This window comes from Silene latifolia, chromosome 3 (genome assembly GCF_048544455.1).
Source record: "Silene latifolia isolate original U9 population chromosome 3, ASM4854445v1, whole genome shotgun sequence".
Classification (NCBI taxonomy): Eukaryota; Viridiplantae; Streptophyta; class Magnoliopsida; order Caryophyllales; family Caryophyllaceae; genus Silene; species Silene latifolia.
This window is the reverse complement of record NC_133528.1, coordinates 5,018,340-5,032,645: the sequence shown is the minus strand read 5'-3', so window position 1 is coordinate 5,032,645 and position 14,306 is coordinate 5,018,340. Positions and strand designations below refer to the sequence as shown.

The window sequence follows — 14,306 nt, the reverse complement described above, 5'->3', positions numbered from 1 at the left end:
CAAAGGCGACGGAGAGCTACAGTCGCCAATTTGGCGACAGGAAAAAAAAACTCGGGCGACGGAAAACAGTCGCCAATTTGGCGACTGTTGCTTTTTATCCAAAAATCTGTACGAAATCCACTGGCGACCGAAAATTATCCAATTTGGCGACCGAAAACAGTCGCCAAATTTAGCGACCACTTCTCGTCGCCATTTTGGCGACCATAAACGGTCGCCAAGCGCCTGTTATTTTGGCGAAATAATTCGGGCGACTGATTGTCGTCGCCATTTTCACGCGCCTTTTTATTTTGACAATTGAGATCCCACCTCCCCCACATAACCCCATATTCTCTTTTATTTCCTTTTATTATCAAAAAAGTACTCCTTTCCCCTCATTCATTTCACTGATTGTCGTTCCATCTCCCTCTTCTCTCAATTTTCTACTTTACTCTTTTTTCCTTCTTTATTAAATCTACCCTTTCTTCATCTTATTTTTACTTTACCATTTCTTCATCCTTTACCAAATCTTACCCAAACCTACAAAAATACCAATTTCATTTGTTTTAATTTCAAAGTAATTAGTATTGTTGTTGGTAGTTTGATTGTAATTAGTTTGATGTTAAGTTTCATTGTAATGGAATGTAAAGTTAATGTAATGTAAATGTAAATTTAAATTTGATATAGAAATGAGCAAATGTAAATTAATTGATGTCCTATAACCATGGTTTGTTTTCAAGCTTGTGTTGTTATTGTTGTTATTTCGTGAAGAATAGTGATGAAACGAAATAATTGCAGCGTCATTCTTCTCCTGATCTGGTACTTTTTTTTTTTTTTTTTTTTTTTTAAAAAAAAAAAAAGCAAAATTGGCGACCAAAAACAGTCGCCAAATTGGCGACCAAAAACAGTCGCCAATTTGGCGACGGGTTTCTGTCGCCCGCTTTAAAAAAATTCCGTCGCCATATTTGGCGACGAAGCCCCGTCGCCAAAAGCGACTAAACCTAGCTACCAAGTGCGGGCGACGGGCCTTAGTCGCTATATTCTTAATGGCGACTGTTCTCAGTCGCCTTATATGGTCGCCTTTGACCTTATTTGTTGTAGTGTTATATTACCTCTCATACTTTAAATAATCTCTAAAATTTTAAAAAAGAAAAAACAAAAGTATTGTTGTATAAAAGACAAATAGTGATTGGTGGGTGGGCACTAGGGCCAAGGTAAGTTTTCCTCTAGTTTCCTCTAAAACTAGAGGAAGTAAGCAACTTCCTCTTGCTAAGAGGACATGTAAAATGTGCCTCACAATAGAGAGGATGTCCTCTTAGAGAAAAGAGAGTGTTAAGAGGACCTCAAATCCTCTCTATTGTGGATGCTCTAACATGTCCTCTTAATAAGAGGAAGATGAGTACTCCCTCCGTTCCAGTGATATGTTTACACTTCTTTTATTTTGTGAGGGGGAAATAAAGGAAGTGTAAACATATCACTGGAACGGAGGGAGTACTTCACTAATTTCTCTAGTTTTAGAGGAAAACAAACATTGGCCCTAGTGCCCACTAACTTCCTCTCTATTGTGGTTTGTGGGTGTTCTTAAAACCTCTTAAATTAAAAACATCTCGGAATTTTCTTTAATTTTGAATTCACAAATTCTTATTTAGACGAAGGTATTGTTTTGTTATTACAACAGATCAAGTAAATATCACTTGCATAGATAAGTTAAAAGAATAAATAGAAGAAATAACAAAATCTCTCTCCGTTTATATAAATAGTATAGTGCTTTATCCATTTTAGATTTTTAGTGATAGAACAAATACATTAGGAAGACTAACACTATTCTTTTGGATTGAAACTAGCTGAACAGATATAAATTGAATTTAATGGATCTAAACCGAACTAATTTGAACTGAACTGAGCTTGTATGCATGACAAAATTGTAGTGAGACTCTGTTCTTTCTGGCTTATTTTCAGTTTACTTCAGTTCAGCTTAGCTCTATTCAGTTCAGCTCAATTAAGTTCAGTTCAACTAAGTTATATGCATTACCAAAATTATACTAAATTAATCTGAACTTAACTTAACTGAACGGACATAAATTGAACTAAACTAATTAGATCTGAAATAAGTAAAAAAACAAAAAACAAATAACAGTTTTTAATTATTTAAATCCACTATAAATACCGTCTTAAATCAAGTCTTAACTAAAAAAATTGTATTTAAATTAACACAAGTCAATGAAATCATGCCGTTCTACATGACCAACTCCCACTTTGACACTTAACTATTGTTGTTTGGTCCAACATCCCATGCTCTCTAAACTCCTACTCCTATTGCTTCAACATCAACATACCCTTCTTAGATTCCTAATTCAATTCCTCTAGATCTAAACTTTTTACTACATAAACAACCACCCCTTTTTCTCTCTTAAACCTAAATTTTACCATAAATTTCGTGATTATTTTTGGTTTTTAATTTCACCCTTTCATCTAATTTACACAATTTATATAAATTATTATACAATCTAATACTATATAAATAAATAAATCTTGTATGAAAAATTTATACCATATGCTTTTTTAGGCATCTTTTTAGTATAATCCTACTTTTTGTTCACTACCTACCCATACCACCATCATATTATAACCAAAAAAAGCATTAAATTTCATCAAATTTATACAAAGAATTAATCTTTCACCAACCAAACTCTCAAAAACAACAAAAAGTTTTGATCTTTGATTGTAAAAAACCATGATGATCACAAATTTGAAACAACCCACAATTTGTTCAACAAATCCTAATGTTTTTAGGCAAAAATCACAAATACCCACATCAAAATTCACCTCATTTTCCCCAAAAATCAATCAAAAATCAAATCTTTTGATTAAAAAACCCTTATATTTATCAAATTTCAATGTAATTAAGGGTTTGGGGTATGAAAATGATGGGTTTTTGTTAAAAGAAAGGAAGAAATTATTGACAAAATGTGATGCATATGATGCTGCAGATAGATCTCAACCTGTTGAACCTGAAATTGTTGGTGAAAGTGCAAAAAAAATTAAAATTGGGATTTATTTTGCAACATGGTGGGCTTTGAATGTTGTGTTTAATATTTATAATAAGAAAGTTTTGAATGCATATCCTTATCCTTGGTTAACTTCAACTTTGTCACTTGCAATGGGGTCTTTGATCATGTTGGTTTCTTGGGCTACTAGAATTGTTGAAGCTCCTTCTACTGATTTTGATTTTTGGAAGGCTCTCTTTCCTGTAAGTTTGAGAAATTTCAGTTTTTGAGGTGTATTTAAGCTTGTGTATGTTGATTTAGGTAATTTGAAATTTGAAATACTCTCCGTCCTGGTCAATAGTTATCTGTGCTTGAAATTGTCCTCGTATTAATGCCAATCATTTGTTTACCTTTTTATTAAATTAAAGGTAAACAAATGATTGAGGCGGAGAATAGTAGATGACTATGTATTGGGACAAAGGGAGTAAATTGTACTCCGTGTCCCATTCATTTGTTTACCTTTTTTATCGTTTGTGCCGGATATTTTAATCAAAGATAAATAAATGATTGGGATGAGGGGGAGTAAATTGTAATTTTGATTGTGAGGGTTTTGTTCTTGCTTTTGAAGTTAGAGGTAGTTTGAAGAAAGTTTTAAGGGTTTTTTTGTTGTTTCTCTGGTTATGACACCCAAGTTTTAAGTTGTTTGTTTTTTTCTTGCATAATTTCATTTGCATATTCTGATTTTAGTTGGTTTTTTATTGGTGAGAACTAAGAAGAGTATTTGGCTCATGAATGCCATTTGTATATTCTGATGTAAGTGATCCTTAATAGTCAGAAGAATCTATATTGCTAATGTGATTAGCTTTACTTGCTGATATGCTTGTGATTTCGAGTTGTAAAGGCAGGTTTGAACTTATTGGTTTCTGCTTGTGACACTATAAGTTGAGATAGTCGTGCTCGGAAGGGAAGGTTGGTAGTTGATATTGGTTGGTAGTGTTAGCTGTAGCTTGTAGATGGATTCATCCTTGTTTTCGTTGTCTTATTTTGATCGGCAGATCATGTATAAGACGGTGTATATATGAAATCAGTTGGTTGGTCTCACTTGTAAGACCGTCCCATATACCACGTGTTTGCCTATTTTTTCTAGGTGGACTAGTAGGTCTCATCCTCTTGCTTTGAACTTTTAATATATGTTGTTTGTTGATGTTGAATTCTTCTTTGCAAGTTTGGCACTCTGACAAGAACTGCTTGTTGAAATTTTAGTTGGTTTTGTATTGTTGTTAGGCATGGAAAACGCTGGTTTGTTTTCTTGTACAAGTAGAATTCTGTCTCTTTCACGTATTCCTTCCTCTTGTTTCTGTCTCGATATCTCTAGTTTGGATTTACTTTGGACCCAGGTTTATTTGTTTTGTTGGCTTTGAAATCTTGATAGGTTGCTTTGGCACATTCTATTGGGCACGTAGCAGCCACGGTCAGCATGTCAAAGGTTGCTGTTTCATTTACGCACATTATTAAGAGCGCTGAGCCTGCTTTCAGCGTTTTAGTCTCGAGATTCTTCTTGGGCGAGTCCTTTTCTCCAGGAGTGTACTTATCACTGCTTCCTATCATTGGAGGTTGTGGACTTGCTGCTGTGACAGAACTGAATTTCAACATGATTGGTAAGGGGAAGATGAAAGCATAGGAGTGTCTTTTGCTTGAAAGCTAGTTCTCGATAGCTTAGTCAAACAGTTCTGATGGGATGTAAATAATTAAGATTTAATGCAGTGAATAAGGTTTTGAAACCCGTCTTCAACATAACTACCCTATTAGCTCTTTCACATGGTACAAAGTATGTAAAATCAAATATGCACCACTCCACTCCCTATTGGCTGATTTAACACAACGGCAAGGCTCGGTACATTCAAACCCTTTACCTCGCCATTTGGGGGAGCCCTTGACGCACCGGGTAATGTTGATGTATGGTGAAGGGTTCGTGTAAACTTTGAAATGAACTTGAGCTGCTTTTTTTTTTGGAAGAACTTGAGCTATTTCTTTCCTGGTCTTTCATTTTCATATTGCTATAAGCTATTTATATGAGACTGTCATTCAAGACCACAGGGATGACATCCACCGCTTACGTACACTTATTTTGTTGACATTGGAGCCTTCAAAGCTTTAAGAGAACTACCAGATATTAATCAAGTTGGACATAATCCTTTTTCCTAGGCCAAGTGTGGTAGAAGTATAGGAGAAGTGTCTAACAATGTATCACCGTAATTTAAGCCCTATCTAAATTCCCGTAATAACTTTCAACCTTTTGTGTAGCAATAGCTTTTGTTTGAAAGTTTGAAGGTTCTTCGTTATACGTGTAAATTTAAGCCCTATCAATTGTTAATAGTAACTTCTGATTTGTGTGTGTATCAGTAGCTCCTGTTTGAAAGTTGGAAGGTTCTTCAATTGTTCTTCTCATACTGACTTTGTTATCTAATTTTCCTTTTAGGTTTTGTGGGTGCCATGATATCGAATTTGGCTTTCGTCTTTCGTAATATATTTTCAAAGAAAGGCATGTCAGGGAAGTCTGTTAGTGGAATGAACTACTACGCTTGTTTGTCCATTCTCTCTCTTGTACTTCTCACGCCGTTTGCAATTGCTGTGGAGGGTCCCCAGATGTGGGCTGCTGGATGGGAGAAGGCTCTTACCGATATTGGCCCCAACTTCATCTGGTAATCATAGCACGAGCTTCTTCATTTTTCTGTTTGGTCGTGAGTTCTACCTGTATCTATTTTATGTGCTCTTATAAATCAGTCAAAAATTTAGATTTGAACCTTTTTATAAAAATAGGTTAGTCAGACATTGACTCTTTGTTTTCACCCAAGCGTCTCTCTCAGATACTTGACAGTCTAAGTTAGTCACTTGTAGACTAATTGTCAGGACTGAACTGTGGAAATTTATGAAAAACTAAAGAGTTCACTCACCTGGTCATGTACAGACGACACGCAACCTTGGTAGTTATCTTAAGCATTACTTCCTCCATCTCATTTGTGTTGTCCCCATTTTTGTTTTCAGCAGTTGCGAAATAATTGACTCCTTAATACATCTAGTAAAAAACTAAAAATAAGCGAACTTATACTATCCCTAGTTACTTAACATAACGGTAAAGGTAATGTGGTATCTCTACATGTAAATCCCGGGTCACTGGGATACTGATATTTCATTGCTAAATATGACCTCTAATTAAATCAAATGGGAATAATATAACACAAATTCTCATTGAAGACAGACATTATCCGTCACAAGCGGAAGACGGATAGTGCCCCTCTCACAATATGCAAGTGGCACTATCCATGGGGTGCTCCATTTCCCCCCACTTGCCCTCCCACTTGCCTTATTGTGAGAGGAGCACTATCCGTCACAAGCTTGTGACGGATAGTGTCCGTCACAAGCAAGACGCTTTGATAATATAAATGGGACGGGAGGTGTAATACTTCAGCTCTCTTTAATGTCAGAAGACATTCATCGTAGGGTACATTTGATAGTTACTAATGTATCAGCAACCGTGCCTCCTAGAACATACATTTGATAGTTACTAATGTATCAGCAACCGTGCCTCCTAGAACATACATTTTGTTACCTCCAAAATTTTCGTGGTGCACATACTATGACTGAATATCTATTGATTGAATTCTTAATCAACCCTATCAAACTGTCATTTCTGAAGGTTTTTTCACTAGTAAAACTGTCGGTACTGTTGCAGGTGGCTAGTAGCCCAAAGTGTGTTCTATCACCTCTACAACCAAGTCTCATACATGTCACTGGATGAAATCTCACCTTTGACATTTAGCATTGGGAATACTATGAAGCGTATATCCGTCATTGTTTCCTCAATCATCATTTTCCGGACACCTGTCCAACCTGTCAATGCACTCGGAGCTGCTATTGCTGTTATGGGAACCTTCTTGTATTCTCAGGTAAGTACCAGAGCTCTTTGTCAGAGATATATGGTTTTGATGACTTTATCTTTAAATATGTGATGTTTCCCTTTACCGCTCTGAAACAGTCTATTCGTTTTTCCATGATGTTGTGAAAACCAAATTTATCTTTTGTTTACTAAATGTATAGAAGCGTGCGACCTCTCATTTTCTCACGTTACTCAACTCGCTCCTCGCTCTTCCTCAAATCCTCTTAAAACAAAATACCAGAACAATAACACCAAAAAGTTGATTATAAAGCGGAGTAGCTTAGAAGGATTTGGTGGGAACGGAATTGATTATACTGACAAGGTTATGATTATGTGAGTTTTTAATAATCCTGATGAAGCGTTTGAATAATCAACAAGTTGCTGGTTAACATGAGTTTTGCTTGTTTAAAATGAGTGATGAGAAATAAGTTTAACCAAAAGACAAGACGCATTGCGTATAATCTTTGGTGTTGAAGGTGCTGGAAATATAGTGGTAAACTCTACACCCTAGGATCCCGAAAAAGCGTTGAGACAAAATATATCTACATCGAAATTTTGAAATGTGCATTTATATACCGGGAAATTACAGCATATTTTCTGGAAGTGTGTTTCTAAACCGATTGGAAACTCTTCGGTTAATTGTTTTCCTCCCCGATTGAGTCATCTACCTATTTAAAAACATTCTGCCGAGGTGTGCCATACAAACTTTCAATCCTCCTTATATTGTCTTATCGTTATATGGCATACCCAAAATTGTCATGTGAGTTAAATTTAACGAGTATAACTTTTGAGTTACGGATTATAAATTCCAGTGGTAGCCTAGTAGTCAGTTTATCATGCATACCAACATGCACCAACAGGAAAAAAAAAAAAAAAAAAATCTATTACACCAAAGAGCAATATATAGTTTTAATTCTTTATTGTAAATCTTGGCCTCTGTGGTTCTTTAGTCTACAACTCTACAAGTATAAAACAATGTTACCTGCGCCTCAGAGGGGTTGGTGTAGCAACCTCACGCCTGTGTTTAGAAGTAGTTTCAGGATGATGCAGAACGAAAATTGCGTCCAAAGATGTTAAATTTTAGAGAAGGTTGTAATTACCATGCAACTTCTGCAGCGCTGTCATAATTCCGATTGTAACCATTGACTTGTGTGGATTCCGACAGGCAAAGAGATGAGAAGTCGCAACTCAGAGAGCTTGTTTTATCAAGTATCAAAAGCGAAGAGGTGGCGGAGGCTTAGAAAGATGGGGATTTTTCTGCATCATCATCTTCAAAGTATTTGAGGCCACTAGATTTTGATAAGGTTGGGCAAGCATGGCGGAATATCGCAGTGTAGATATATAATAGCTCGTTCGGAGTTTTCTATAATAATGACAGTATCAGGAAAACAACGCATTTTCGTCCTCGCTCGAATGAGGACCATGTAGATGTTTTTATCCTTATTTCACTACGTTATCACATTTCAAATAAGACAGAATTTCGAAAAACTGTATTTTTCTTTTTCTTTTTGGGTGTATACGGTAGGAATATCAATAACATCGTTGCTTGTTATTTACTCGTAATTTTCCTTGTAATTCGGTCTCTACTCGGTAGTGTGTGTAATTTAAAGTACGAGTGAAAGAAAATTGTTCAGGCTCGGAATAAGGAAGTTGGCGAGGTTTGAACTTTGGCCACGTGAAATATTCACCGCATAATGCTGGTTACAGCTTCCATTTTTGTTTTTAGCCTACAATGTGCTTGACTCGAAACTTATGTTACTTGGACTCGTTTAGAAGTATCCGACACGGGTACGTGTCCGACTCGTCTATTTTTTTTTGAAAAAATATGCATATTTTGGTCTAATATGAGGTGTCCGAGTGTTGGACACGGGTACGCGAGGAAATTAGAAGATTCGGAGTAACAGGGCTCGAAACGCGTCGTGGTTTGGTTATCTAAACTACATTGTAATTTACCATTTATCATCTCCTTTCTATTGGCCTTGAACGATCCATAATAATCGCCCTCGTATAATGCAGACTTAAATTTGAAATCGCACAACCGCTATTCCCTCGTCCTGCACTATTCATACGCGGTGAGATAGGCCTTCGCAGTGTAGTGCTGTTAGGGAGGAAAAAGTGGATACGGTGGGTAGGATATGCCCACAAAGACGATGGGTTGTATTATGTCGTTGGCCATGGTTAGACGGCTTTGTTGCCAGACATGATTGAGTGATGTCATCATCAACCTCTGAAGGGGTTACAACCGTGGTGTCAACGACAACCATGCGGGTTGATGCGCGAAAATGATAATTTACAACCCAAAAACTTCCAAATCGGGTTGGTGTCGTTCCTGCTACAGTTGATCTGCATACAATGCTTATTGTCCTGCTTATTTGACAGTATTACCATTTACCCACAGTGAGCAAAATGATTTCTGTAAGAAACAACACAAATGTGTTGATTTCTTTTTCTTATTGGGCCGGAAAAAAAAAAAGTTCCTTTTACAATCAAAATCAGTACAGTAAATTCTATAGGAGAGATACAACATTGATGTGTTACTCTTATTCTCTTATGAAAATATATCCTCAGCTCACATCTTCAAATGCTTGATAGCTGTGTGTACATCCTTGTCTCCTCTGCCACTACAGTTTAACACAACCTTGGTGCCGTTTGCAAGTGTCGGACAGAGATACTCCAGATGAGCAAGTGCATGCGACGTCTCTAGTGCCGGAATTATACCCTCCAGTCGAGATAATCTCTTGAATGCTGAAACATTCCCAGAAAACCATTACATCTCTATCGAACATGAAAATACAGCAATCGAGAAATAAAGAGAAGACTAAGGCAATTAAGGCCATCACATTATTCATACCATATTCCTATATTTGTTATTTCAGTTTTTAATATCTACTTCAGACCTTCAAGCATTAACCATGTACTGGAGCAAATCAGACCACATATCGAAACCAAAAAAGTTCGGAAAAAAGTTCAAAAAAACAAATCATTTCAGATGAGGATCTTCCTAGTTAACAGCAAGTTTACCTTCCAATGCCTCTTCATCAGTGACACTGAAGTATTCGGCACGTCCTAGATCTTTCAGAAAGCTATGTTCCGGTCCAACTCCAGGATAGTCCAAGCTGTAAAACGAAAAGAAATCTCAAAAACAGGGGACTAAATCGACCACAGTGTAGATAAACATACAATACAAGTATAAATAACATACCCTGCACTAATAGAATGAGGTTCTACTATTTGACCATCATCATCCTGCAATAGATAGCTCATTGCTCCATGCAACACTCCAACCTCCCCTTTAGTCAAAGTGGCAGCATGCTTGCCACTATCTAAACCGAACCCAGCAGCCTCAACACCAATCAACCTAACGTCTTGGTCCTCCACAAACTCATGGAAGAGTCCCATGGCATTTGAACCTCCACCGACACATGCAACCAGCACATCTGGCTTGCCACCCCATTTCTCCAATGCTTGTTTTCTTGTTTCCTTACCGATCACTGCATGAAAGTCTCTTACCAACATGGGGTAAGGATGTGGGCCAGCAACTGATCCCAATATATAATGTGTAGTCTCTACATTTGTTACCCAATCTCTTATTGCTTCAGAGGTGGCATCCTTCAAAGTTGCAGTGCCAGAATGGACCGCTCTAACCTACATATCAAAAAAGAAAAAGAAAATAAGTGTTAGGGTTCCAAGGAAACCGATCAAACAGTTATATTTACTTCAGATGTTCAAAAGCAGATGAACAGTCAGAACATAAGGATGCGAATTCTATCCTTTATGACAAAATGTATCCATGGAATGGAGGAATGACATTATTTACAAAAGATGAATGTCTAATGCAGTAAATCAGTAATCCCACATGAAGCCCTAAATCACGAAGTTAGACTGCAAGGAATAAAGTTGGAAGTGAAGAAAGCCTATAGGCTGAGAGAAACAAACCTCAGCACCAAGAAGACGCATTCTGAAAACGTTTAAAGCTTGTCTTTCCATGTCTTGGGCACCCATATAAATAATACACTCCAAACCAAACCTAGCACACACAGTAGCTGTTGCAACTCCATGCTGACCAGCTCCAGTTTCAGCAATGATACGCTTCTTCCCTAATCTCTTGGCGAGCAAAGCTTGACCAATTGCATTGTTGATTTTGTGAGCACCGGTGTGGTTCAAATCTTCCCTCTTCAAGTAAATGTGAGGTCCTTCACCATTTTCACGCTTGTAGTGCTCAGTAAGACGTTCCGCAAAGTACAGAGGAGTTTCCCTCCCTACATAGTCCTTGAGTATGGCATCTAACTCACTCTGCAACAAACCAGATTTTACTTCAGCGCCTTTTAAAAGAAAGTGAAACAAAAAGAAGTTTCACGCTATTTTCATGGACGTTCAGTCTTCAAGTTTTCTTCATCAAAGAGAAGCACGGAAATGTTGTGCAATAAAGCAAAAAACAAAAAAATCTTCATTGTGAACGTGATCAATTGTTAATTTCTTAACCTGGTCGTTTTCTCGTCTTTCTCACTAAAATAACTCTAAACGTCTATCGTAAGCAAGGAGCTACCACCAACCTTTTTTTATGGTGGCAAGTCCAAATTCTTGTTCAAATCTTTAGTTTAGTATTTATATATGTTATACAATTCTTTATATGTGCAACAAAGAGAAGTTTTTGTCTCACTGTTCGGGAGTTATAGGAATTTTATCACCAAATATGAGAGTTTGGAGTTGTTTCATAGTCATGCGAAAGATGTGTGTTCTAGTGGTTCTTCAAATGATGATGCATCTGCTCTCATACTCTCATGTCTTAATTTTTCATCTACAATCTTCAAAACCATACACATCCACAGCCGTCCTCATGGATGATTGTATTTAAGAAACAATAGTATAATGGAGAGTATCTACGACATATTAATTTGTAATATATCGTTTATGAACTCATACTTTTTATTAACAAATCAATCTTTTCGTTTAAAAACGTGTTTTTTTGACCCGTCACTTTCTAGAGAAGTATTCTTGTTTTAAGTGGGAATCCTGGAAGATTTATTTAATTTCGTGGATTGCAATCTTGGGAGATTTCTACAAAGGATTAGACCATTTTTATGATTTTTTTTTAAAGCAATATGGGGGATTAATTTCAAGGATAGGTTTGATAATTTACCTTTTTTGTGTCATGTAGGAATTCATTTCTAAAAATGATAATTGTTAATTTTTGAAGATAAAAAATTCCAAAACAATTGGGTGATTGAAGGATAAAATCAAATTGCATACTCTAGTAACTTCAACTATCATGAACTTCAATCACAAAAACACCAACAATCAGAAAATCAAATCAATGAAAAGTAGGCGGCCTTATACAAGTTTATTGTAAAACGGAGTATTTGCGTAACTTTTACCACTAATAGAGTTGTCTTTGGATCCGTTTTACATTATATTAGTGTAAAACCGTCTTACACCAGATTAACAATAAGCATAACTTGAACTTGAATCACAAAAACATTGGAACTGTACTTGAATCACAAATGCACTCATAAATGAATAACAATAAGCAGAAATGTAAACAATCAAAACACACAATTTAAAAATCATATCAATGAAGAAAAAATGGAACTTGAATCACAAAAACACCAACAATCGTAAAAATGACAAGCAAACCTAAAAATCAATACCAAACAAGCAGAAATACAATTCAACCAACCAATTAAATTAATTAAAGCAACGAAAAATTGGAACTTTGATACTTCCAGCATATTAAACAACTATCAATTTTATCAACAAAAACACCAACAATCAGGAAACCCTAAGAGGCCGAAAAATAAGCAATCAAATCAATTAAAAGGGGGATAAACAAACCTGGAATTCAGGGTCTTTAGATAAAGCACGAAATGCAGATTCAAGTTCAGAAAGAGCATACATTAGGGTTTCAGGAACATATTTCCCCCCAAATTTCCCAAATCTCCCAAACGAATCAGGACGTTGAAGAACCTTCAAACTATCACCCACATTCGAAACGGCGGAAAGGGTATCTGGCGCCATAACGCAGGAGACAGATAACCTTGAATTGTGGGAATTAGGGAAATTGATGAAATTGGGGGAAAAATTAGGGTTTCGGCAGGGTTTGAGAAGAGGAGTAGAGGAGGTTTTGAGGGTGGTCAATGTGGCGGTGGTTGGAGTCAATGCCATGTGATTATGATATGTAGGGAATGGAAAATTGGGAATAATACTCCGTATTTGATACGATTTGAATTGATTAGTGATGTGAGGAGGGAAAAAGAAGAGAAAATAAATGTGAGATATAAAAAGATGTAACGTTGTTTGATTTTGGTGTCGACTTGTGGTCAATATATGTGAGCCTCCATTTTATTCTACTTTTGTGTGCGGTCTATATGTAAATTTGTACTTCCTTTTTAGGCCATATTTTTTCCGGTCAATAACAACTAGTCGTGACTCGTGGATAGAGTAGGCAATGGGCTGTGCTGGACTGGCCCGCGTGCCGGCCCATCGTGCCTTCCCCTAAAATTGGCCCGGCCTAGGCACGGATATTGGGCTCCTCGGCTGTGCTTGGCGTGTCGTGTCGCCCATCGATCAAACCTACGCCACGGCCGTTCAGGCACGACCATTTTCGTGCCGGGGCGTCTTTTTACCATAGGCTTTCGTGCCTTGTCCGTGGGCCGGCCCATGTGCTTTAATATATTTTTTTTTTTTTAAAATGTTATATAATTGATATATTTTTAGTACTTTTTATTTAATAAATGATGATTAATGGTTTAAATATATATTTTATTAAATGTTAATGTACTTTTTAATGATCAACGAGCCATTCTTCGTGCCGGGCCGTGCCAAACCAGTCGTGCCTAGTGCGTGCCGGGCTCCACCGTGCCTGGGATGTGCCGTGCCTAGGCACGGATTTCTGAAGAAAATCGCGTCGGAGCCCGTCCAAAGCCCATTCGTGTCGTGCCCGTGCTTCCTCGATTTTCTCATCGGGCCGTGCCGTGTCGTGCCGCCCACCGGCCCGCGGCCCTTTATGCCAACTCTAGTCGTGGAGCTAGGGTTAGCAGGAGCCATCACCCCCTTACGGTTAAGATTTTCGCAATTTTAATTTTAGTTAAATTTTTTGAATTTTTTTTCGAGTGTATTTTATATTATTTCTTATTCGTCTTCCTAAAATTTTTCGCCCCCCATAAGCTTAAATTTCGGCTCTGCCACGGATAAGAACTGAAGTGAAACAATAGGATGAAGTTAAACTTAATTGAATTGAATGGAACTGAAGTAAGAGTTAATTTGTAAAAAGATGAGCTGGAACTGAATTGAAATGAGCTGAAATTAAGCCAGAAAGAACATAGTGTAGTCCATAGTTTACACTTTTCTTTGTTGGGGTGTTTAAGTCAATAATTTACATTTCTGTTTTGGTTATGTTTTACTGTTTT

At 37.0% G+C, this 14,306-nt stretch overlaps 2 protein-coding genes and 1 long non-coding RNA gene across 3 annotated transcripts; 1 reads left to right on the top strand and 2 right to left on the bottom strand.

The window, feature by feature from the left end:
* The first annotated feature begins 2,216 nt into the window (after positions 1-2,216).
* On the top strand, positions 2,217-8,565 carry LOC141646896 (glucose-6-phosphate/phosphate translocator 1, chloroplastic-like). The gene is made up of 5 exons (XM_074454888.1): positions 2,217-3,226; positions 4,396-4,621; positions 5,443-5,665; positions 6,697-6,910; positions 8,066-8,565. The coding sequence occupies exons 1-5, from the start codon at positions 2,711-2,713 to the stop codon at positions 8,075-8,077; spliced, it is 1,191 nt and encodes a 396-aa protein (XP_074310989.1). The 5' UTR covers positions 2,217-2,710; the 3' UTR covers positions 8,078-8,565.
* Positions 7,767-8,124, bottom strand: LOC141646897 (uncharacterized). Its single transcript, XR_012545644.1, has 2 exons — positions 8,001-8,124; positions 7,767-7,918 (listed from the first exon to the last, which is right to left on the bottom strand). It is a non-coding gene; the product is annotated as an uncharacterized LOC141646897 (long non-coding RNA).
* Positions 8,566-9,310: 745 nt separating the features above from the next.
* On the bottom strand, positions 9,311-13,219 carry LOC141646888 (tryptophan synthase beta chain 1). Its single transcript, XM_074454875.1, has 5 exons — positions 12,733-13,219; positions 10,837-11,193; positions 10,103-10,545; positions 9,922-10,016; positions 9,311-9,645 (listed from the first exon to the last, which is right to left on the bottom strand). The coding sequence occupies exons 1-5, from the start codon at positions 13,060-13,062 to the stop codon at positions 9,470-9,472; spliced, it is 1,401 nt and encodes a 466-aa protein (XP_074310976.1). The 5' UTR covers positions 13,063-13,219; the 3' UTR covers positions 9,311-9,469.
* Positions 13,220-14,306: the final 1,087 nt, after the last annotated feature.